Raw genomic sequence first — 25499 nt, 5'->3', positions numbered from 1 at the left:
GACGGAAGACTTTCTCAAAAAAAGACAAAAGGGCACGCACAGACGCAGTAGCATCGAGTCACTGTATATTCTTTTGAGAACAATTCTTGATTTTTGCTCTCTCTCTCTCTCTCTCACACTGTATATATATCGAATTAATTAAGTTAACAGATCCTATATGTGTCTCATTTTCTATTTAAATTATTAAAATATACATCTTCAAACTAAAATATTGCATTTAAGACAGAAAAATTACAATTTTTAGCATGTATTTCAACATGCTTTCGTATTCTGTAATTGTAATTCAAAGCTAGTGATCTTTATATTGTAAAAAAAAAAAAAAATTTAGGGTTATATTGTAAAATTCAAAATACAAGCACCAGCAGATTTAGATGTAATTGCTACGCCACCTTTCTTAACACTGTGTTAGAGTCTTAGAGAGAGAGGTACGCCACCTTTCTAGGTCAAGGTTCCCGGCCTTCGAGATATTTGACACGTAACCCTGTGCTCAATTTTGCTTTGACCAATTAACCAATAACGGCTAGCCCGCGCTGGTATTTTACTATTTTCATGCTGTTGTGAGATTGGATTCAAAGATTTGAAGAGCCAAGAGGCTAAACAATCCTTAATCATGACAAAGAAGTTGATTAGGAACTATGGTGCAAATGATTCGAATCGAATTGAGTTTTGATTTAATTATATTAAATTTTAAATTATTTTTATGAAGTTTGATTTCGAATTCGAGTTCGATGAGTTTAAAATGTAAGTTCGAACTCAAACTCGATTTAAATTAGGGAAAATCGCCAATTTAGTCCTCAAACTATTTTACTAAAGCCGATTTGGTCCCTCAATATTTTATCGCACGAATTAAGTCCATTAACTAAAATTCTTATGCCAATTGAGGACTTATACGGCGTCGCCACCCAAAACATATGTATCTGTACAGAAACCAACGGCGAGGCAGGGGCTTTTTTGAAAGTAAAAAAATACGATTTCTACATCCTCCTCTTTGTCTTCTTCATCGTTGATCGTTTCTTCTTTTACAGGTATTTTTGAGATTTCACCGGTTAAGTTGGCTTCCATCATCCCCTTCTTACAGGGTCTAAGTGGTTGCCCCTTCTTACAGGGATCTAAGTGGTCCCCCTTCTTACATCTTTGCCGCATTTAATCATTACTAGAAATTTTGAAGCAACTGGATACCCAAGCTCAATTTCCAATTCCAGTTCTGATTTGAATGTTTTGTTTTTGCTCTTGCCTATTTCCAATTCCTGTTTTTGAAGGCTAACCCTTGAGCAAGCCGGTGCTGTCGGAGGTCTTAAGGCCAAGAAACCCAGTGGACTAGTCATATGGACTTTTCTTCTGGGGAGTATTATTTTCTTTTGCATATATGGTTGGCACAATATTTATTTTGTAATTTTGAGACTTATGCGGTCATGTGTGTGTATAATTAGTTCACATATATTTCATGACTAGCATAAATTGTAAACTGTAAATCTTCTTAATGAAAGTGTGAGGAACGCTTAGCAAGTCAACCAGAACAACTCTGCGCTTTGAGCTCTATTTTGCTTGCAGCTGGCTTTTCGCTTGACTAATCGATCAAAGACTCTGCCTTTAGTTTCTTATACATTCACACGCTCTACCTTTGGTTTCTTATGCTCATCATTTTTGTCGTTCATAAATCAAGAGGTCTTTGATTGTGAATCTAAGCAGCAGATAAACACGGAAACCCACTTCAGGGTAAGTCCTTACCTGTGGAAAATTATGCAATCACCACCATGCACTGAGCACATGGATGTATGTAGTTTCTGATTGCCAGAAAGGAAGCCTCGGATTCATATGTATACTAGAGATGTTCTTCGATAAGATAAAACTGCACACTTTCCACTTTCCACTTAGATAATGTGATATCAGCTACACCGAATACCAAATCTACAACCCAACAAGCATAACACAAAAAGAAAAACATTTAGGATTCTTCATCAATGAGAATCTCCGAATCCACCACGGTATGCAAATTGCAGCAAAAGACCCTAACGTATGTATATGTACAGGTTTCTGGGCGAGGAACTTCACTGGTAGACCCGAAGGACGCATGCTACCGAGCTTGATTGTCAACATCTTCTGAGATGTTGAATAAGAACTGAGGCAGAGATGCTATCCTTGGAAGATTTAGCAGCAAGTCCCCAACAGAGTCCTTTCTAGACATAGGAGGAGGCTGCTTGCACCCTAAGATATCTTCCATTTCCCCCTCAGCTACGGCAGACTTTTCATCGATCTTGCTTCCACTGGCCTGTAAAGTAAAGCTTGAATCATCTATTCTCTTATCCATCACCAACACATCAGAAATTTTCTCACTTACAGGACTAGTCATTGGTCTTAAGGCCAAGAAAAGTCATCACATAAATAATCCAGTGGACTTCAATTCAGACATAAATAAAGCAACCCAACATATTTAAAAAAATATCCCCTGAAAACTGAATTAGGGAAATAAGTAGCAAAAGTCATCCAAAATATACCTTCTCAGCAAGAATGCGGTCACCTACATCAAGAGTGGGGTACATAGAAGTCGAGGGAATTGATCTTGGCTCAGCTAAAGATGATCTGAACAGAATGCTAACGCTCAAAGCAGTAAAAGTAGCCTTAGCATTATCGGAACAGACATTTAACAGCTTCGACAACCAACTGCTTCTAGAAAGCTTTAAATCCTCGGACATAGCCTCTGATGAAGCAGCCGCCACTGCAGCAACAGTACTCTTCTTCACAACAGGCCCTTGCTTCCCGGTATTACTAGACTTATCCGCCGTAGCAGCGTTCCCCCTTTATCTACCAAACTCCCCGCCTTCCCAATACTGGGTTGGCTACTGGGCAACCACTTAGACCCCTGAAGGGGATGATGGAAGCCGGCTTAACCGGCGAAATCCCAAAAACACCCGTAAAAGAAGAAACAATTGACGATGAAAAAGACGAAGAGGAGGACGTAGAAATCGTATTTTTTACTTTCAAAAAAGCCCCTGCCTCGCCGTTGGTTTCTGTACAGACACATGTGTTTTGGGTGGCGACACCGTATAGGTTCTCAATTGGCATAAAAATTTTAGTTAAGGGATTTAATTCGTGCGATAAAATGTTGAGGGACCAAATCGGCTTTAGTAAATAGTTTAAGGACTAAATTGGCGATTTTCCCTTTAAATTTAAATCGAATGTTAACTCGAACTCGAATTTAAAAAAATAAAAAATAATTATTTTATTTTTAAAAAAATAAATAAAATTTTTTAATAAATAATAAAATATTATAAATATATATAATTTTATTATTAAAATTATATATATATATATATATATAATCAAACCGACTCACAAGCTAACAAATGAATATCCTTAACTTCGAATTCAATTCGACCTCAATGTTGATGAACGACCTGTTCGCGTGCAATATGATTCGTTTGTATTAGAAACAATTCATGATTTGTATTAGCATAAACGTGGGAGTACTGCTAAGTTCTTCTCCAAATAATGCATTTGTCAGACGTCAATTCGAGAGAGGCTGCCCTCAATCTTTCTTTTCAACGGGGTAGGTGTACGTTGACCAATTGCATAGTGCTGGTAAGTTCTTTATGGGCCTACTGCTGGTCCCGTTCTTTCATTTTCAATGAGGTAGGTGTGGAATGTACATCCATTAGCAGTTTGACAATTGTCTCATGACAATTGGCTATTCGCAGACTATATAGATATTTTGGGTGCCCATGAGGCTACTAATCTTGCTTAGCGGTCAACATGTGACAGTTGTAGGGATAATTTCAGAAACCTCCCCTAAGGTTCCTAATAATTTCCCTGAGCTGCCTTAAAATTTAAAAAATTATACATACCCCTCTCATCATGTAAAATAACAATTTTATCCATAAATATTTTAATGAAATTCCCTTATTTGGTATGTTTATATTTAGAATGAGTTTTAAAATTATTTTTTTCATTCTTTTTCCTTCTTATTCCTTTCTTTTATTTTTTACCAATAAAATCATAGAACTATCACTATTGTTTTTAGTTTCTATTGTAACCAAATGTCAAACTAGTGATTTTTTTGACTATTTAATTTTATATGTAATCCAATGTTTTTGCTGATCTTTGTTTTCTATTTTTGGCACTAAAATTAACAATAAATCAAAAAGAAATTATCCAAAATTACTACCAAATTATGATAATTCTACTACCCAAAAAATTCATAAATTCTAAATGAATTATTTCACCATTTTCTTTTCTATCTTATAAATCTTTATCCACAATAAAGTACCATCAAAAGTATCCTATCATAGTGACAAAATTATTATTATAATTATTTATCAAATAGTAGGTATGAACATGAAAAATTTGGCACATTTTCCTTGTATAGAAAAATAAATTAAAACTCATTATAGAAGGGCATTTTGAGTATTCATTTTAAAAATTGACCAAGTCAATATTATTTTAAAATTTTGTTACTAAAACTATCAATCAAGGGAGGTAAGTGTAATTTTTCAAATGCCAGGAGAGCTCAGTGAAATTATCAGAAATCTTAGGGGAGGTTTCTAAAATTATCCCTAGGTTGTATTTTCTAGTTGGAGGAGGCAATTGGTGAGTTTAGATAATTTATGCTGAACTATTTCTATCTGAGATTGGAAAAAAATATCTCATTAGTTGCGTCAACCTCCAAATACTTTTGTTTTGGCAGTAGATTATTTGTCAAATTTTATTTATCTGTATCATCAATATATTTTTTAACCACATTTTTATCTCACATATTTTACATCAAAATAGTATTATAATATTCTTTTCAGAAAATTATCTCAAATAATTCACTATCTAAACACAATTCTTTTTTTCTGAGAAATAGAAAATGCATGATGCTCATCTGAGCTTTCCGAAAGCAAATGCCTTGATGCACGTGCACCACGCCTCAGGGAAAAGGGGTAAAAAAAAAAAAAAAAACTGTTAATGAACAAAAGGTGCACGACTTCAATTAAATAAACAAGTTGATCAATCCATTTGTTCAAGATTTTGCATCATTCATCTTGTTCCGAATTTAACCTCTGAGTGTTTCTAATCTAATTGTTTAGGACTATTTATCGACTTGTTGGAAAAAAAAACTTGTTCCGAATTGATTTCCAGTTGCATGGTCAGAATTTTAACAAAGAAGTGGAAGTAATTGATTTACAATTAAAGATGAATGATGTTTTCTTAAGTCTTCCTAGACACACTTAATAGGTAAAACTCGTTCACTTCTTTCCCACTAATAATCCTCGTGGATGCTAATATATATTGGAGGAGAAGAGATTAGCGTATTCCAAGGCAGGGGTCCGTGGACCTCCATAAATAAGGCCTTCTAGTAGTTCTTGGATATAAGTAGAAATGCATATTATTCTACCCTCTCTTTCCATACTTAATGCAAAAGGGAAAAAAAATCGTGGCACAACAATTATTATTTTTCTTTTGTTTTGAACACGAATCTTGATTTTTGATCTCTCTCTCTCTCTCTCTCGACATAATTAAGCTAACATATCCTAAATGTGTTCCACATTATCTTTAAATTATTAAAATATATGTCTTCAAATTAAAATATTACATTTATGATAGAAAAAATACGACTTTTAGTAGGTACTTCAACATACTTTTCTACTCTGTAATATATGATTCAAAGCTGATGATTTTTATGTTGTAAACTTAAAATATAGGCACCAGTGGATTCGGATGAACGGTAAAACTTTTATAAATTAATAATTTTGGAACCATAAAATTTATTAATTTAAAGAGGTATTAAATAATCAATAAATTAATAAATTTATTAATATGTCGAGTGTACTTACAATTCAAAGAAATACTCATTTAAGCAACTAAATTCTATTTTATTTTATAAAAATATAAATTGTTTTATTCATAAATGGAGTTAAAAGTCTGAGGATTATAAATTAGTCCATATTTATTTGATTTGTAAGTATAATTTAATTGGGTAAAAAATCTGGATGGTCATCAAACACTAAGTTAGTCAACTTTTAACTCTCTAACTATTAAGTACATGTCTTTGCTCCTCAAACTTGTAAAATGGTATATTCCCACCCCTTTGGCTAGAGATAGTTTTAGAAACCTCTCTTGAAATTTATGTTATTATCATTTAGAATCTCTAAAGTTTCAAAAATATCACTAACCTGCCATAAAACTATACCTGTGCAACAATCTCACCCTCATATTATTAAAAAATTCTTAAAATAATCACTTAATGAGAGAGATATTTTTCTCCGAATTCTACTGTTTTGTATTGTCTTATATTGAATTTTTTTACCAAATTGACTATGATATAAGATTTACATGTTTTGCTTAAAAATTTTTTCTTCCATAATGTTTTGTCTAAAAATTGTTAAAGTAGTGAAGACAATTTTATCAATTTGTATGCTATGATAGTGATTAACAATCTCATCTCCCCGATATAGGAGTTAAGTGATATTTTTGAAATTTCAAGAGTGTCGAATGATATTACCACAAACTTTAGGGGAGGTTTTTGAAATTATCACTAGCCAAAAGTGTAAAAAGTGTACCCGTTTTACAAGTTCGAGGGATAAGTGTATGTACTTAATAATTGAAGGTTAAAGGTTAATCAACTATATATTTTGAGGGGAAAATCGTTCAAAACGTTCCTCACATTTTGTAAAATAACTTTTTTCATCTCTGATTTTTTAAAGTGTATTTTTACGTCCCTTACAAATTCGCATTGATCAAATTTGGTCCCTACCAAACTTTTCAACTAATTTTAAGTCGAAATCCACCACGTGCCTTGCACGTTGTCATGTTTGAAGGGTAAAATTGTCAAATCAAATATACATAATTTGACCCACCCTCACATTTTACAAAATAATTTTTTTCGTTTCTCACATTTCACAAAATGAATTATTTCATTCCTCACATTTTACAAAATGAATTTTTTCGTCCCTCACATTTTACAAAATAAATTTGTCATCCCTCATTAATCATGTGCACAAATAACTTTTTGTTTTAAACTCATGTATATATCTATTTGATTTCACCTGAACAATATGAATAGCATGTAATATATCTTTATTTGATTTCATCTGAACGTATTGTTTAGGTGAAATTAAATAGATATATATAGGAATTTAAAAAAAAATTGTTAGTTTTTCACTCATATTCATTTTCTTTTACTCAAAAATTGAAAATAAAAAAGACATTTAATTCTAAACATTAGTAAGTGTTTATATCGAATTAAATTTGGACAGAAAAAATAAACAAAGGAAAAGTATGACAAAAAGAAGTAAGTGATTGAAACTTTCAAATTTTAAAAAATCACAAGGAAAGAAATTCAATTATTGGTCTTAAAGGTAGTGAGTAGAAATTTCAGATTTAAACTGCAATTTGTTCGCATGATTATAGAATTCGAATTAGGATCGATTAATTAGATGGTCTTATTACACAACTCAATAAATGAATTATAACTAAAAAAGAAAAGGCCACAAATATTGAATGGATTCACATGGTAAAATCAAATAGATATAGGTTTAAAACAAAATTGTCATATTTAAACCCATGTATATATCTGTTGAATAGTATGTGTACAACTACAATTAGTTAGTTTAGGTGAAATGAAATAGAGATATATTACATGCTATTCGTACTGTTCAGGTGAAATCAAATAGACATATACATGGATTTAAAAAAAATTATTAATACACATGATTAATGATTGATGAAAAATTCATTTTGTGGAATGTGAGGGACGAAACAATTTATTTGTGAAATGTAAAGGACTATAGATCGGATTATATAAAATTTAATTTGACAATTTTACCCTTAAAAAATGATCACCTGCAAGGCACATGATCAATTCCGACCAAAAACTAGTCGGAAACTTATAATTGAGTTGATATAATAATAGTAACTAGTTGCTATCAATGCCTAGATCGCAAAACTAGGCGGTTGTTCAATTTGACTCTCCAAATAAAGTTTTTTGCTTATCTATTGTCATTAGCATTTTTATTTGCTAGTCAATAAAGTTTAAAAACTTTTGCTTCTAACTCAAATTAGTTTCTTTTTATATAAAGTTTCGTGTAATCCATTAGCGTGGGGTCAATCAAAGCCTCATCAACTCTCATTTAGTGACAATGTATTTGGCATAAATGTTGGCTGTGCATGTAAATTTTTTAAGTGATTATATATTTTGCCATGATTAACAATTTATGGCAAAGATTTTCTCCACTCAGTTTCTTCTCGTAAATAACAGTTCGTATTATTAACACATCCAAAAATTACAAGGGTAAGATAATTTTGGATTTTGTTGGATAGTTTATTACCCAAAAAGGGTCTAAAACAGCTGAACAATCCCTGAAAATAAGCGCAATGTTTGCTTAATTTGATTTTAGTGGAATTCAGCTGCTTTAGTCAACCAAAGGCAAATTTTGGATCTTTAAGAAGGTGAAGATAGATTGCCCTGAACCATATGTCCTGCTCATCTAACTCTGAAAAATGTTAGCTCTTTGTATCTTTCACGTATTCTCCCACCTATTTTTGTGAGTGGAGGGGAAATCACATCTTAATGGTACACTTCATGCATACTTTGATTCGGATATTTCACTTGTTAATGCTATGTTACAAGCCTATGATTAAGCGCAAGAAAAAGAAGACAAAGTATGCATCCACCAATAATCCACCAGCTTGCATCCACCAATTGTAATTCGAAATATTTTTTACTTCCAATAGTTATATGATCATTCAGCTAAATAGATTCTAATAAAGCTTTTAACCAAAAATGTCAAAAAGACAGTTCAATAGCCTGTATGAGGATTGAAGCCTATTAATTCATGCTGAAGGTTTAGTTCGCAATTAAGTGATTGAGCACACCAAGTTATACAGGACATTATGATGATCCTTTATCTCCTCCTCAATTGGTGAAGGACAATAGGTTTTATTCATGAATCTGACCTTTATCCCTTAAATTGGTGAAGGACGAGAGGTTACATTCACAGATGTAACGTGCTCAATACTGTTATGCTCCTGCAACTTAACATTGAACTAAGCCCCATGTACTGAACAACAGTTTTTTTTTTTTTTTTTTTTTTTTTTGGTGTTTTGTGGCTTTTTGAAAATTTGTGCAGAAAACAGAAGTACAACTCTCTTGTCAATGATTCTCAGGCAAATATAAAGTGATCCCCTACCAATCCAAGCTCAATTGGAGGACATCTAGATACTCCAATTCACCTAATATGCTTCTAGCAGCATTTTCTTCAACAAACAATGCTGGAGTGCATTTGGAGTTGAATAGAATCCCGGACAAGCACCTTGTTCTATTAGAGTGAAGTTGCAAGAGGCTGTTTCAGCTGAAAATCTTTGTTTTCTTTCAGCTGATTGTCAGGAGATAAAAATGATTGAAGAAAGAAAGAGGCTAACTACACAAATACAATGATGCTTGAAAGGCACACAGTTTTATGTAAGTAAAAATTTGTGAGATCCTGTTAAATAGATCCTACAACTAGCCAAAGTAACTCAAATAGTTTTGGTGTCTTAGAGGTTTGAGCCTCAGAGTTGCTGCTCATTGTCTTGTGCTTCACTATGTCCCTTTGTTGTTATGTATAAAACAAAATCAAAAGTGAACCTCAGCAGTAGCATAAAAATGATGTATGGAAAAATTTCCTAGATAGCTAGCATCTGGCGACAAATGAGAGAACCCAGAGTAACACGGGTATATAAAGTTTCAACAGCTACTAATTTAGGGGAAAAAAAAATCAAGTTGTAACAGCTATTAAAATATGACAGCTAAGTAGCATCAGCATGTTTCTTGCTACATGCTGAAGCTCATTTCAAGCTCTAGTCATTGAATACATGCAAGTCAAATCAGTGGCGGATCCAGAAAAAATTCTTAATTGGGGCAAAAATAACACTAAAATTTTTTACCTACTCTTTTTCTAGTATTTTAAGCAAAAAAATATTCACCAATAAGTTGAGATAAAAAGATTTTTTTCTAGTTTACTTCAAATGAAACTTTATGGTCCACATATCCTTTCAAAATTTTAGTTCATGAACTAATTTAAAGAACCACGTAATTCTTTCACATCCTTCATAAGAAAACTTCAAGGACACTTGAAATTATATCAAAATTTTATGAATACTATAGGAATTTAAGGATCCCGAATGCCCTTTCCTTAAATCCGCCACCAAGTCAAATAGAGCATTGTAATGACACTTTTTATCTCCTCGTCTGTCGCTTAATGAAGTAAAGGTGTTTCAAAAATGAAATCTTCCAATCAAATTTCAAATTGCATGTTGATTCCTTTCTTGCTGCCATTTTTGCATTTTGAAATAAAAAGATATGCCCATTATCTGGGATAGCGCCAGATGGATGTAAAATCCTCAGTATACACAGCAGTGCTTTATCTTTTACCCCTCACATTACAAGCCATGATGCTATCCTCGAAATAGAACGTCATAGCAACAGGGCAGGATCATCTTACACAAAGAGAACTAAGCTGAATTAAACCAGACTATCTTATTCTAAGCTTTTAAGGAGCCTAAACAACGTAGCTGCTTCTCTCATCCTTGAAAACTCTATACAAAAGGCTTGGACTTCAATAAATAGATCCTGAACTGCATTGCAAATGGTTCGACAACATTTAGTAAAATTAGATCAATGAGAATAAATCAAGGTTTGAGAGATGAAAGCTGCCATATGCACCAGGTAGTTAACACTTTATATTTAAAACAGATCAAGATGCATAAAATTTGAATTGAACTTTCATATTCATCGAGCCATAACTGAAAATGGAAAAGGAAACTTTGTGTGCCTTTGAAAATATTCGAATCACAACAACCTGTTACGGTCCAGAGTTACCTGGAATACTAATTCCAAGTCATATGTTATTTCAGGTGACTGAAAATTTAGCTTGCAGGATCACTGGTTACCTGGTATTCTAACACCAATGAAATTTTTGCCTTTAAATCACCTTATACATTTGTTGACTAGTACAGAGAATAATTCTAATAAGATATCTAATGTAAATTTTGCATGTGCAAGGAAGCGTAAGTCACTCAAGCGAGGAAATGTTCAGAAAGGAAAGAATTTCGACGTATAACAAAACCCCCTATAAATCAAAATCAACAGATGAAATAAATTATCTTCCGTAGAGTTAAGTTTTATCCAAGAACTTTTTGACTCAGCAATGGTGTCATTAAAATTTTACCTGTTGCCGAAAGAACCACTAGACCATAATTAACTGAATTAATTATCTTTACAACCACATAAGGTTCTAGCATTGCTCCATCTAATAATTTGCCAATCCATTTCATGTTGTCTAAGTAATGCAATTATTCTTATTAGTTATCCAATCATGTTAGTCACAAAGATGGTTGGGCGACTAAGTTCATCTTCCACTGTCTAAAGGTTGTACACAAAAACAAAACATGCATAGTGTCCTGCTGATACAAAAAAAGTAGTCAAGAAATGATGACAACGAGTTAGAATAGGAGCAGAACCATCATTCAATACATACTTCATACAGCTAATACTACAATACAGAGATGTAGTTAAAGGTTACACCAAATTTAACTCCATTAAGTGCTTACACCAAATATCCTTTTCAGCTTTTGGTTGCATTATTAGGTCGTCACTAGAAAGTTTCTTCAGAATATTAACTTATGCATCATCCTCTATTGTTTTCTTGTCCCACAGCTGTCAATGATCCTTCCAAGTTTAATGCAATTGATGCGTTTCACGGTACATCGGGCGTTAGTTCAGGCTTTTAACCATAATTTCACTGTTCTAGTTCTTAGGTTTGGCTCAATGATGATTTGAACAAATTAACTGCCTTCAGATTACAAGTCTATTCAAACTAAAAACATGTTGACAAAACCCAATAGCAGCAAATAGCAGCGACCAATGCACCCCCCCAACGGAACACACCAAGTCACTAGCCAATCCTTGAGGGCAAAGAACACGCACACTCAAAGACACAGATGTGCAAAAAAGATGGACAAGAAATGCCAACAAAAAGAAGAAAACCAAAACCAAGAAGAAACATCAGTTATGTTATCAAAATTTTCACAAGTATGCCTAGCAGTTCAAATATCAAAGCTAAGACAATCAGAAGCCAATCTCAACCCAATCCCTCAAGCATGCATTTCTAGGAATATATAGATCATTACTAGAGGCTCACTAGCTCTATATTGAAAAGGCAAAAGGCATTACACATTCCATATTTCTCTTAGCATTCGTCAATCAACTTGTACATGAACCATCCATGACATGCACAACTTAGTCCTCTCTTTCTTTGAGTGTTCATTATTGCGGTTTACTACAAGTGAACCTACTGAAAATGCTTATATGCCTGCGACTTTCCTCACATAAACAAAATATATGCTGAACTTTCATTCTGCACAACAGATTGATGACTGGACATCCTAGGTCTCGAATTGTCCACCATTGCAGGTATTGCAGATGAGGCTTTACTGAAAATCTATTTTGGACCATCATAGTACCTACCAAGATGCTTTAATTTTCACGCAAAAAGAACACTCCATCTGATAGCTATTTCTTTTCACCTACTTGCTTATTTTCTATGAATCCATACTGACAAGAACAGTAAAATACCTGCATTTCATAAAAAAAATTTGTTGTCGGAACACTAATAAGATTAAGTTTCTTATACTATAACGTAAAAAGATGAACATACTCTTCAATTTCAGGTGAATTTGCAGGCTTAATGAGAACTTCAACTGCTATGACAGGATTATTCTCCACAATTTCCTGATAACCAAACAAAAGAACACTCACATTCAGGAAATTAACACATAGAACACATCGATATGCCTATAAAATAACATACTGGCAGCTTTCTTGGTGTCAGCCCACAGTGATATACGTTATAGTATAAGAAAGGATTTGTTACTATTAATTTGTCAACGATTTCTTATTCTCTAGAAGCAAAAATAGGCTCTGAAAAGAAGTCTTTCCCACAGTAATGAATAGGCCTCCACATCAGGTTCATGTGGTTATCTAAATTCACTAGACTCAGTATTTCATACAGCAGACAGTCCAATGATTCTTAGCACTCCGTATAAAAGTTAACTGAAAATACTGTCAGCTTTCTACTATCACTGAATAAACAAGTCAAAAATGCAGTTGATGTGCATACTGCATAGCTGAACAATCTTACACAGTGCATGATTATTAAAAATTGACCATTAATAGAGCACAAACAAAGTCCTGAGAACAACAAATACAATGAGGAGAAGACATATGCATACTTACATTCACAAGCACAAAACTGAACGGGTTAGAACTAGGCTGCTGGGAAGAATATGCCTGGTGGAGAATTGCAAATCCAACTAGACGCTGTGTTGGTCTTAACACTTTACTCTGCAATAACAGAACATACAACCATTGATGATTGGAACTCCCCATATTAGGAGATTAAAAAAGGCTAGAAAAAAATTTAACCTTCTTTCGTTTTTATTCGCAAGCAAAAGAGAAGAAAAATATAGCTAAATATCATTCTTCTATCTTTGTTAACAATCCCTGACACCCATGTACTAACAGATATCTTTTATGGAGAATAAGTATATTGTTGAATTTTAAAACCCTATTTGAATTATCTATCCGACTGAATAAGTCAACTTCCTTTCTCCCAAACTTTGAACTACTTATCCATTCACCAATTACTTGATTTCCTTCATAGCTGCAACAACATCCACTAAACAGATCATTTCAGCGCAAATTTTCATCCTGTAATTAAGGTTTCAAGGATTCCAGCTAGCTTCCCTCAAACCATTACCTCCGATACAGCCAGATCCTCAATGAAATCCTAGGTACCAGAATAGGAAATTAACATCTTATCTTATTATTAATGCAGAAAGCGCACAGTCCATGTTCTCTGAAGACGCCGCTCGCCAAAACAAGTAGGGAATGGAAATAAACATAATGGTAGCTCCTCCATTTTCCTTTTCATAGTGTACTGATCGCTGCCTGACAGTCTTGGTGATAACTGCCCACGAAAACAAAAGGATTTAATACTGATAATTTCAACAAGAAATCAACAGGTAGCCCCATGACCTGACTGCTGAAAAGGTATTGACCAAATAGAATCAACAGAGTTCAGACACAGATGCATTAATGCAGAACATAAAAGAGCGAAAAAAATCTAGTACATATCCTAAATGAAACAAGAATCTCAGCTGACGTCTCGAATTGGCCAAGAATAATCTCTTACATAGTTCTACTGCACCGTAGCAATCACTTTTGAGGAAGAAGAACAGCATTGTGTAGGGAAAACAGAACAACAATCAAATTGCAAAATCAGCTTGGCAGAGATGTATTCATTCAACCCATTCGAATAAGTACCACCAAAGAGCTAGGAGGCTCATATATACACGCTTAAGAGAACAAAAAGGGCCACTACAGCTCCTTAAATGAAGTCCCCAAACCATTTCTTCTACATGTACAAACAAAGTGTAAACAAGCCAATCCTATCTTCAATGAAAGAATTGAAGAAAATGGGCCTGCATGGATTTGTTTTGTCATGTACAAACTATCAAAAAATATGATACGCACGTCAGATTTTCTTTCTGTCTTCTATCTATTTCGTTTAACCAAGAAGTTACCAAATTGTACAACAAGAAGAAGACCGTTCTGGATCTTCATAAATCATTCAACTCATATTTCTGCATCCATTGCCACAAATAGCTCTCTTCGCAGCAAATTCTCTTCGCCAGCAGAAGTATATAAGGCCACGAAAATGTCAGCCAACTTCTTGCTGCTCAATCGAGCCCTCGGAATTCTCACTTGCCTTGGAGCTTGTTCAATCTCATTAACTCATCCACATTTTCAAAATCAATACCATTTGGAAATCCGAGTGTCTTCTTGGGGGTGCTATCTGCAAAATGCCATCACTTTGCAATCAAAGTCTGCATTTTTGTTTAAGAAATCAAAATCAAAATCAACCAATGCTCAAGACATGTTGAAGAAAGCACTCAAATTTTAAATTAATTTAATTCATAGAGATGTATAAAAGCTTACCGCTTCTCTTATCGATTTTGACACAAAAAACAGCCTCTTCAAATCATCATGTTCAACACCACACAATATCCTAAGCTGTAGGACAAAAATAAATCCCAATCTTGAGTAATAACATTCAGCCCAAAAGGTAACCTTAAGATTAATTTCCTGATGTGACCATCCAAAAAAGCCCTCATCTTTCACCAGTAAAGCAAAACTTAATTAGTGACCGTAAATGCAAATGCCCCTAAGAAAGCGGCATAACATTCACTTCGACTCTTAAGCAATTAAAAAAATTACTCCATAAAACCAAGCCAATAACTACCTTTCAGCATAATTAAAGTACAAACCGCATATCCAAATATGATTTAACACAGAAAGCTTAAGAACAACGCTCAGTTAAAATCGAATCACACGTGAGAGGGACAGGAGTAGAGATGTCTGGGTCAGATTATCATTATACCATATCCAGGGCCTCTAAGCATATGACGGAATAGTAGTTGAAGTAATACTTCCTCAAACTTCGTGCGCAACTAATATACTTAGAACAGTTTTCGCGCTTAAAAGCTTAAAAATATGATAGGTTAGGACATTTGCCAAGGATATCTGTCATTACATGTAGACTAGTGCAGAAAAGAAAATTACTTCAAAGGAGCCTTCTAAGCTTTTTGGTCGGATCAAATTTTCGTAAAGAAGTATGTCAAAACAACTAAAGAGATTGACTTGGCCTCCGGTCGGGTTTGAAAGCATCCACTATTTCAAACACTTAAAAATAAGCACTTAAAGTTTTCCTTTAATAATTTTGACTATCCTTATTTGGTTGGCAGATTAGTCCCCGAAGATGATGTATAAAATATGGATTAGGGGATACTTTGAATCAATTCAACTTACTACCAATTTACACTATGGTATACTATTTTTTCCTTTTTTGATACTTTGCACGCTAATTTTTGTGTCACAACTTAGTCGCTGAATTTCGAAATTTTCAATCTTTAAATTAGTAGTTGTCCTCCGGTTTTTTACTTATTCATCAATATTTTGAAGTTAGACACTTGAGATTAATTATTGAGCATTAGTGATGGTTGTCTAAATATCACATGTTCAGTCGAAAATGAAAATCTGATCCAGGGATACGCAAAGCCAATTGCATGGTCATGTAATGTATACTCGTACGCATAAAATAGATAAATAATTAAAAAAAACATTTGTGGGCTTTTGAGAAAATTAACAGGTGACTTGTCTTAAAAGCCAAGGTATAAATTTATTCATAGTTTTTTTATTGAATGAGGGAAAAGGCAAATAAAGCGATCACATAGTGTACTCATATTTTTTTTTTAATTGGGAATTTTCTCACATCATCACATATCGCTTCTTCCATCATTCAATGATGGGAAAAACAGATAAAATGTCTTTTTACCGATATCAAAACCCAAGAATTACCCATTTGCACATATCCATTTTATAGCTCGTGCGCTTGACGTGGCATTAGTAAAAAAGAAAAGGTACTAGTACAAAAAGAGTAGGATTAATTTGTGACCAAGAAAATATGTCCCGATGGTTAAAAGTAGTAGTAGATTGACAGTGGAACGAGATGAATTCTACGCACGTACGCACTTCCAAAGACAGCTGAATTTTATCGGTGTATTAAATATCAGAAAAAGGAGAGATTGCCCTGAATAAAAAGAAGTATAAACAAGAACATTTTTTTAATCAAATATCAACAATAATGTTAAAATCAAGGGATAATTTCACTAACCTTCCTTGTAATGGTAATGATAGGGCAAAACCCACCGTGTAAGACTTAGTAGCAATTTTTTAAATGTTTGATAGCCATTTGACTTTATTGTTACCTTTTTTTTTTCCTTTTAAATAAAGGCAATAATAACTTTGGCTTCAAAATTTGCTTAGGATGAGTGTCATTCTTTTAAGAAAGTTATTATAGCTTTTTTTTTTGTCCTTGAGAATGGAGGTAAATGTAACTTTTCAAATGAAAGGGAAATAAAGTGAAATTGTCAGAAATTTCTAGAGAGGTTTATGAAATTATCCCTTATTAAATCAAGAAAGAAACTGGAATAATTGCGACAGATATTGCAGTACAAATTGTGAGCTCATCAGAAAGGTTAAAACCTTGGCGAAATAATCAAGTCCATGCGGTTGAAGGTACATATATTTCTATTATATGCAATGACTCAAAAATTGGAGCATCCAAAAGCTACTAGAGATAAAATGTTCAAAACTTTTTCCACTTTTTATGGCCTTTTTTTTTTTAATTTTTACTTAACATATGAAAATTTGATTACAAATAGCAAGGTTTAAATTCTCAAGAGGCAAGCTATTGTAAATTCTCAAGGACTTAAGAGTTAAATTTTACTTAGGCTTGAGATTATGCTGTCCAACATTTAAATAATTTAATTGCTACAAATATGATCAATTGCGGGAACATATTCAGACCAAAGTATGTAAAATGAACACCAATACGAGGCATAACATATCTTGGAAAAAGTCAACAAGAAATAAGTTCTACATTGAATAAAAACCAATATGATATTGCTAGACTCAAATCCTATAAACGGGAGGAGCGAAAACAGGTTCTTTTTTGGTAGAAGATGGTTGAAAAAAAAGGGACTGGAACAAGTAGTTAAGCGGGCATGGGAGGAGGAACAAACAGGCTCTAATATGTATAAAGTGCATAGGAAGATAGCAAACTGTAGGATAGCTATTCTGAAGTGGAGAAACAACTTCCAAGGCAATGCTAGAAAGAAAATTGAAAGCCTTAAAAAACTTTTGGGCGAACTCCAAAACATTGAGCGTGAGGACAAACAGGAAAGAAAAAAGGCTCTCAAAATGCAACTCAAGGAAGCTTATGATGAAGAGGAGCTCTTCTGGAGCCAAAAATCTAGAGTTCAATGGCTAAAGGAGGGGGATAGGAACACTCACTTCTTCCACTCGAGTGTTAAGGGTCGAAGGAAGAGGAACAGGATGCAAAAGATACAAAGGGAGGACAACTCTTGGACTACTTCAGATGAGGAAATTGGAGAAGAAGTTGTGAAGCAATTTAAAGACCTTTTCAGTAGTAAGGGAGTGAATCACTCGGATATGGTTCTAGAGGCAATATCACAGACCATCACAGACCACATGAACACAGAACTCACCCAGCCTATTAGGGGAAAGAAATCACAAAAGCACTCTTTTCCATGAACTCAACCAAAGCCCCTGGACCAGATGGAATGACACCAATTTTCTTTCACAAAGTTTGGCACATCCTCAAACAAGATGTCATCCAAGCCATTAAGAGTTTCTTCCATTCTGGTCACATGTTGAAGGCAATGAACCACACCATCGTATCCCTCATCCCCAAAGTAGATAACCCCACTGAGGTTAAACAGTTCAGGCCTATAAGCCTTTGCAATGTGCTTTACAAAATCATTTCCAAAATTTTATCAAACAGGCTGAAAAAAGTTTTGGAAAAATGCATAAGTAAAAACCAGGCAGCTTTTGTTCCTGGAAGACAAATTTTGGATAACGTAATTATCTCTCATGAGTACTTACATTTCCTCAAAAATAAAAGGCAGGGTCCTCAAGGTTTTATGGCTTTAAAGTTAGATATGTTGAAAGCTTATGACAGAATGGAGTGAGGATATCTGGAAGCAATCATGACAAAAATGGGATTTTGTGATACATGGATCAACTGGATAATGGAGTGCATTACGACGTACAACTTCTTTTTCTTTTAACATAAATGGGGAACCTAAAGGTTATGTGATACCCTCAAGAGGAATTAGACAAGGTGATCCATTATCACCTTATCTATTCCTACTCATTTCAAAAGGCTTTTCAAATTTGCTGGCTCAAGCAGAGAGGAACCAAAGACTGACAGGGATGAAGATCAGCAGACATGGACCATCAATAACTCACCTCTTCTTTGCAGACGACTCTTTGATTTTTTGTAAAGCAGACAAAATCCAGGCTGAAGAAGTGATGGGAATTCTAAAGATGTATGAAAGAGGCTCAGGATAGATGATCAACATGGATAAGTCATCAGTTTTCTTTAGCAAGAATGTGGAGCAAGCCAAACAAGGAGAGATTTGCAGCTGACTAGGAAAAATAAAGGTGGTGAAGCAAGGAAAGTACTTGGGGCTGCCGATGGTTATCACAAAAAGTAAAGACCAAATATTTGGCTTCATTAGAGATAAATGCCAGAAGACGGTCTCTAACTGGTGCAACAAACAGTTAAGTCAAGCAGGGAAAGAGATCTTGCTGAAAGCCATAACCATGGCAATGCCAACTTATGTCATGTCGTGTTTTAAACTCCCAGTTAAGTTATGCAAAGAAATCAGTGCCTTGATGGCAAGATTTTGGTGGGGCGAAGACAATGGGAAAAGGAAAATTCATTTGTTCTCCTAGAAAAAGATAACAACTGAAAGCACACTGGTGGATTAGGCTTCAAAGACCTCCAAGGTTTCAACAAAGCTCTCTGGGAAAACAGATTTGGAGACTCCTCACAAGCCCAAATCTACTGATGACTAAAGTGATGAAAGCTAGATACTATACTACGACATCACAATTGAGCTGTGAAGTAAAGTGCAACTCATCCTGGATATGGAAAAGTTTGATGGGGGCAAGAGAGGATGTGCAGAGAGGAGCAAGGAAGAAAATTGGAAATGGGAAGAGTATCAGAATTTGGGAGGATGCATGGCTACAGGAGGGCAAGGATGGTAAATTACAGTCCCCTAAACCGCCAGGTTGCAAGATCAGTAGAGCAAGTGAATTGATATCCAATTTTAGATGGAACTCAGTACTCATTTTTAGGACCTTTACCCAATAGGAAGCAAGGACAATACTCAAAATGCCTATAAGCATAACAGGCCGGCCTGACACTTACTTTTGGAGCCATTAGCAACAATGGACATTACACAGTCAGTTCAGCCTATAAAGTAATGACAAAAGAGAATAGGCAGTGACAGCACAAGTGCGGTTAATGGGAGAAACAAGCTGGGCAAGTGGAAGTGATAGAGTGTGGAAACAGCTATGGAAAATGAAGATTAAGCACAAGCAAAAGTTGTTTCTATGGAATAGCTTACACCAAACATTACCAGGAAGGGAAGCCATTTTTAGAAGAACAGGGAAAGGTGGCCTGATATGCAAAACGTGCGGAGAAAATAGTGAGACAATAGAACACATTTTCTTCCACTGCAGCAAGGCAAGACTGATATGGCAAATGGCTCCATTACAGTGGGATGGACTTAAGGAATATACAGGTGACTTTAGGAGGTGGTGGTGTATGCTAATGGATGTGAAGATCCGAAAGGATGGCATGGAGCATATAGCATTAACAGTGGAAATTCTTTGGCAGATCTGGAAAGCCAAGAACAAAGCAGAGTTTGAAGACAAAGTCAAGCATCCAATGGCAGTAATTAGAAAAGTAGTAAAAGAGTAGGAGAAATACCAACAATCCCAACGGATAGAGCAGCAGCTGAGCATCTCAGAAACAGATATAGCAGAAGTACAAGAGGAAATGGTGGAGGAAAGTGACAATATGCTGATCATTTCAGTAGAAGTGGGGCAACATATTGAAGGTCAGAATATGGGCATTGGCATCACAACACAAACACACAAAGCCAGATACGTGCAGCTTGGGTTTTGAAGGAGAGAAACATTGGATCAGTTACGTTGGATCATTTTTTGGTTTTACAACTGGCTCTATGCAAGATAATGGCACAAGGCTGGCTGTACATTACAATCCAAACATCATGCTCTCAGGTGTTACAACTGATAAAAAGTCAAGCTTCAAGAGACATATGTCTAGCAGCCCACCTAGAGGACATAAGAGACATAAGCTCAATGTTTAGGAGATGCTCATTCGATAGTCTACCTGTTGAAGGTAATAGAATCAGTAATACATTAAGTAAGATAGCAATGCACATTCACTTTGATGAGGAGTTTCTAGACCCTCGGTGTCTTAGTACACTTTTGTAAAATCTAAATTTGAGCCCTTGCTCATATATTGTATTACCCTTTTATTAGAAATAAAATTTCTATCGTTTCTAGAAAAAAAAAGAATAAAAACCAATATTTACCCATTAACTACTTGGGCCCTCCCGACCTAGTCTACCCCGTGTTACCAAAAACAGATAAATTAGCCAATGGCCCCAAAATTCTCTGAGATGGAATTTTTAACACAAAAGGTGGGCCTACAAAATTCGGAAGAACGGAACCGCTAGACTGGGTCCACGGTCAAAGTAGGAACTACGCAGTCCCTATTTTACTTTCAAAAATTGTTATATATTTTAATTTAGACAAGTACCCTGTTCCACCGCAACTTTTGTTTCTAACCTTTAGTACTAATCTTCTCATTTTTCTCACTTTCACCCAATAAATGCTCAAATATTAAATTTTGACTGTTAATTGCACTTGATTTGCACATTGGTCTACATAGCCAGTATATACAGTAATATTAAATCTTGCTCAGTGGGTAATTGGCAATTACCTTCGTAAGCTACTGCCTATATATTTTTTTCAATCATTTTGGTGGGATAAAACCATAGTTAAAAAATCCTATCTGGCATGTTTTAAGGAATATATTTATGAAAGATTCCACCATATAAGTATTTTTTTTATTAAAACTCTACCATAGAAACTTGTGTAGGCTGATCTAACGCTTCATTTATAGACCATTTAGTACATGCAATAGTCATATGGGTATACGAGAATGTAAGAAGGATGAATTAATCCAAGCAAAATTTTACAAGCGAAGAAGTTTTATGTTTTTTTCTTAGCAGGTGAGATTTTAATTCTTTTATCTGAAATACATGTACTATAATATTAGGACCCAAAAATAAAAAGCAAATACATGTAATATTGACAAGTATTAAGGGTCAAATTATTGAATTTGAATATTTCAATTCTATTACAAATCTTCATTAACACCAAAATTTTCAAGGCAAGTTAGAAATAGGTAAGTCCCTCTTTGTAGGTGGGTTACTTTCTCTCTCTAAGCAGGGAGCCAAAATCACCTCTAGTGGGTGTTTTGTACTGGTTTTCAAAATTTCAAATTTCCCGTACTTTTTCGAAAACAAACAAAAAATCAAAACAAAATTCTTCGATCCTCTTTGCCTGTTAAATCAATGGTGAATTCAATGGAGTAATAACTGACAGGTTGTCGAGGCCTGTGCAATAATAAAAATAAACCTAATTGCCAGTTAAAGTAACCAAAACTCAATTCCAAGTACTGGAGCAGGGACTCTAGATGTGAAATGGGTTACTTGATTCACCTTGTTTCTGAACAGTTTGCTTGATCCGATATACCCGAATGGGATGATTTTTTCACAAATAATTATGAATTTATAGACAGGGCAAGTAGGGTCATATCCTCAGGGATTGGGTATATTTGTTTCTTAAGAAATCCAAAGTAACACAGGGGGTGATTTTGTAGGAACGATGACAATCAAAAAAATTCAAATAAGAAAATAAAAATAAATAACTAACTAGAAATTAAATGACAATTCACTAAACCTAGAGTAACAATAATTAAAGGTCTAAAATAATTAAAACAAGAAAACAATTAAGAATAAAATAAAATAGTCAATTAAAAATCAAATGGCAATTCGCTAAAATCAAGGTACTAATAATTAAAGATCTAGCCAAGAAATAACTTCAGCAATGGTTCACCTAATTGATCATCGATGCACAAGCAATTCCAATTATTTATTAATAAATAGGTTATAACTGTCAAGCAAGCGATGACAGTCAACCCCTCCTTACTGTGTCAGTGATTAAAGTACCCCCGTTAATCACTGCTCTAATTGAGAAATAATCCTAGGTACGCCCGTAAAATTTAATTCTCCAATTACCTTACGTATTAGAGGAGTCCTATTCTAATCAAATAACGTGCTACCAGGGTTATTTCAGATTAGCCACCGTATCCTCCTGACACAAACCTAATCATGCCAGTTGTCACTATTTCAAGGCAATTAAATAATTACGGATTTAAATGCCCTAATTGACAATAGATTACCAAATTAACTAATTATCCGGATCCAAGACAATCAATTAATTAAATAATCATGGATACTGCAATCACGGAATATGCGAATACCAATAAATAAAAGAAAAAGATAAAATCAAATTGATCTCACAATTTTAGGCGAGCCATGTGGCGACCCCACTTCCCCCTAAGGCGAACCAAAAGGTTGGCGGGCCGTCTGCCCAACTCTCGCCAGGACTCACGCAAGCATTCTAACCCAAATACTTTCGAATAAAAACCTAATATATTACAAAACAAATTTCCCCGAATAATATCATCACTAAAACCACATTAACTTCAGAGATAGCAGTGATATAAATAGCCAATTGAGGCTCTTAAACGTCCCACGTGCTACGTACCAAGGTATAAAGTCGTACCAATTCGGATAGATAATTACATACATCATTAATACAAACTTACAAGCCAAGCAATCAAATTAGGGTTTACACATTTTCCAGCTTCAAGTGGCAATCCAAAAGGAAAGTACATTATCCCAATTAACGCCTTACAGCCCACAAAATAAGTCATAGTATTCGAATACACTCCAAAAGGAAAACGTAAATAAGTATCCAAGCTTTCAATTTCCAGAACCTGTTAAGGAAAACAATAAACGTGGGGTGAGCTAAAGCTCAGTGGTGCCCCAAAACATGCAATCACATAATATCAAACAGCGGTTAATAACTTAGCAAAATTTAAACAGTTAGGAAAGCGTATAACAGCACAAGGTAGGATACAGGGGCTCTCAGGAGCCATTTTCCTCGCTTGATCACCATTTATCGTAGTTGACCCTCCGTCAACTCTCACTACTTATAATGCATGTAGAGCGTCTCATTTTGATACCTAACCCGTCACCATTCATACCCCTGTCCCGGGCCCGCTCACCGACTAAGGACGCAGTATACTCGAGATATACCCGTAGATGATTGGTCGAGGGATTCACCCAACGACATTATTGTAGTTAGATTCATGCGTCGAGGGATTCACCCAACGACGTAACTACATTTAGATTCATGGTAGTTGGATTCAGAAGTCAAGGGATTCACCCAACGACGCAACTACATTTAGATTCAAGAATTCAGGAGAAAAATGTTTTGCACAAGTCACCACTCGAACGGCTAGTGCGATAAAGTACACACAGCTCACTTCGATGGATCAAAAACCAGTTTTGCAAATTATCACATATCGAGTCAAGAAAGCACTTTAACCAGGTAAGCATAGAACAGGCAGGGACACTCACCAAGAGTGAAGTTTAGATATCAAGTTGGGAATCGAATTCCGCGTCCTCGCAATATCCTAGAATACAAAATTTTGAAACTATAAGTTTCTATTCAGTTTTTAAGCTTATACACATCGAGGTATATCTGATATATTACTAGTTTACTTTCCCTTAGAAAAAAAAAAATCAAGAATCTCTTTAGGTTGAAACTTGACAAAAGTAGAAGAAATGTTTCTTATAGTTTTCCTTGAGATACTTTTCCTTATAAAAGGGTAACTAGTATTATTTTCTTGAAATAAGTCGACAAACCTCTTAAAATCCACGTTAGGAAGTTACTTTGAACATTTCTTTAAAGCTATGGTTCTTGCAAAATTATTACTAAAACTATTTTACCTAAAATAAGTTTCTTGCCGAGCAAGTTTCTATGCTTTTAACTAAAATTATTAAAATTCTTATTTCGGAACTTTTCCAACCGACAACTATCCAAGTGCAAAACTTAATGAAAGAAAAGGAATTCAAATAAAACTTAGGGTTTTCAAAAGCTAGAGAATTTATTTACTATAGCTATCAAGGCTAGTTTGAGCTAAAAGAAATTATCGGGTTGGAAAATTTAGGCAAAACACTAGATATTGAGTTTTATAATCTAATACTAGCTGGAAAATATTTTTGATTAGTTTGATCACAGTTACTCGAGTTCGCAAGGTCAAAACGACTTCCACAGCTCCGATTCCGTTTCGAAATCATATTATGGATCAAATTTAGCGACATGGCAAAATCACATAGCAAATCACTAGGGCTTCTTCAATCATTAGCCCTAGATTTCAACAGATGCATTTCTGATAAAAATAAAATGAATGACCAAGGCTTCGTCAATCATTAGCACTTGGTTTTAGCCAGCTCAACTCAACTAAATAAAAATGAAGGTAAGGCCTCCAAGAAATTCCAGCAATTAAATTTCATCACCCAGTAATACTTGTAAAATCATTCAAATGGCCAAGGGCTTCATCAATCATTAGCCCTTGACAACATCAATCACTTCCAACCACAATTCAATCAAGAATTTAAACCACAAGTAAGCTAAAAGCTCGATCCAAATCTAAATTCAATTTCACGAAGAAACAGGACATTCATACAAAACAGTCTACTTTGAGGATTCACAGACAGCAGTACACATGGAGGAAAAATATGAAATTTCTACAGAACAAAGGCCTATGATTCTAGTTTCAAATGCCACTGACGGCACCTTAAACGGATTTTCCTACACC

General features: G+C 34.6%; 1 protein-coding gene across 1 annotated transcript; it reads right to left on the bottom strand.

Annotated features, from left to right (window-relative positions):
• Window positions 1–1925: 1925 nt before the first annotated feature.
• LOC113778568 (thylakoidal processing peptidase 1, chloroplastic-like) lies at window positions 1926–2898 on the bottom strand. The gene is made up of 2 exons (XM_027324008.1): window positions 2496–2898; window positions 1926–2269 (listed from the first exon to the last, which is right to left on the bottom strand). Exons 1-2 carry the CDS (start codon window positions 2691–2693, stop codon window positions 2075–2077), a joined length of 393 nt encoding a protein of 130 aa, XP_027179809.1. The 5' UTR covers window positions 2694–2898; the 3' UTR covers window positions 1926–2074.
• Window positions 2899–25499: the final 22601 nt, after the last annotated feature.

The sequence above is a fragment of the Coffea eugenioides genome, chromosome 7 (genome assembly GCF_003713205.1).
Source record: "Coffea eugenioides isolate CCC68of chromosome 7, Ceug_1.0, whole genome shotgun sequence".
NCBI classification, from domain to species: domain Eukaryota; kingdom Viridiplantae; phylum Streptophyta; class Magnoliopsida; order Gentianales; family Rubiaceae; genus Coffea; species Coffea eugenioides.
This window is presented reverse-complemented; position numbering and strand designations above follow the sequence as displayed.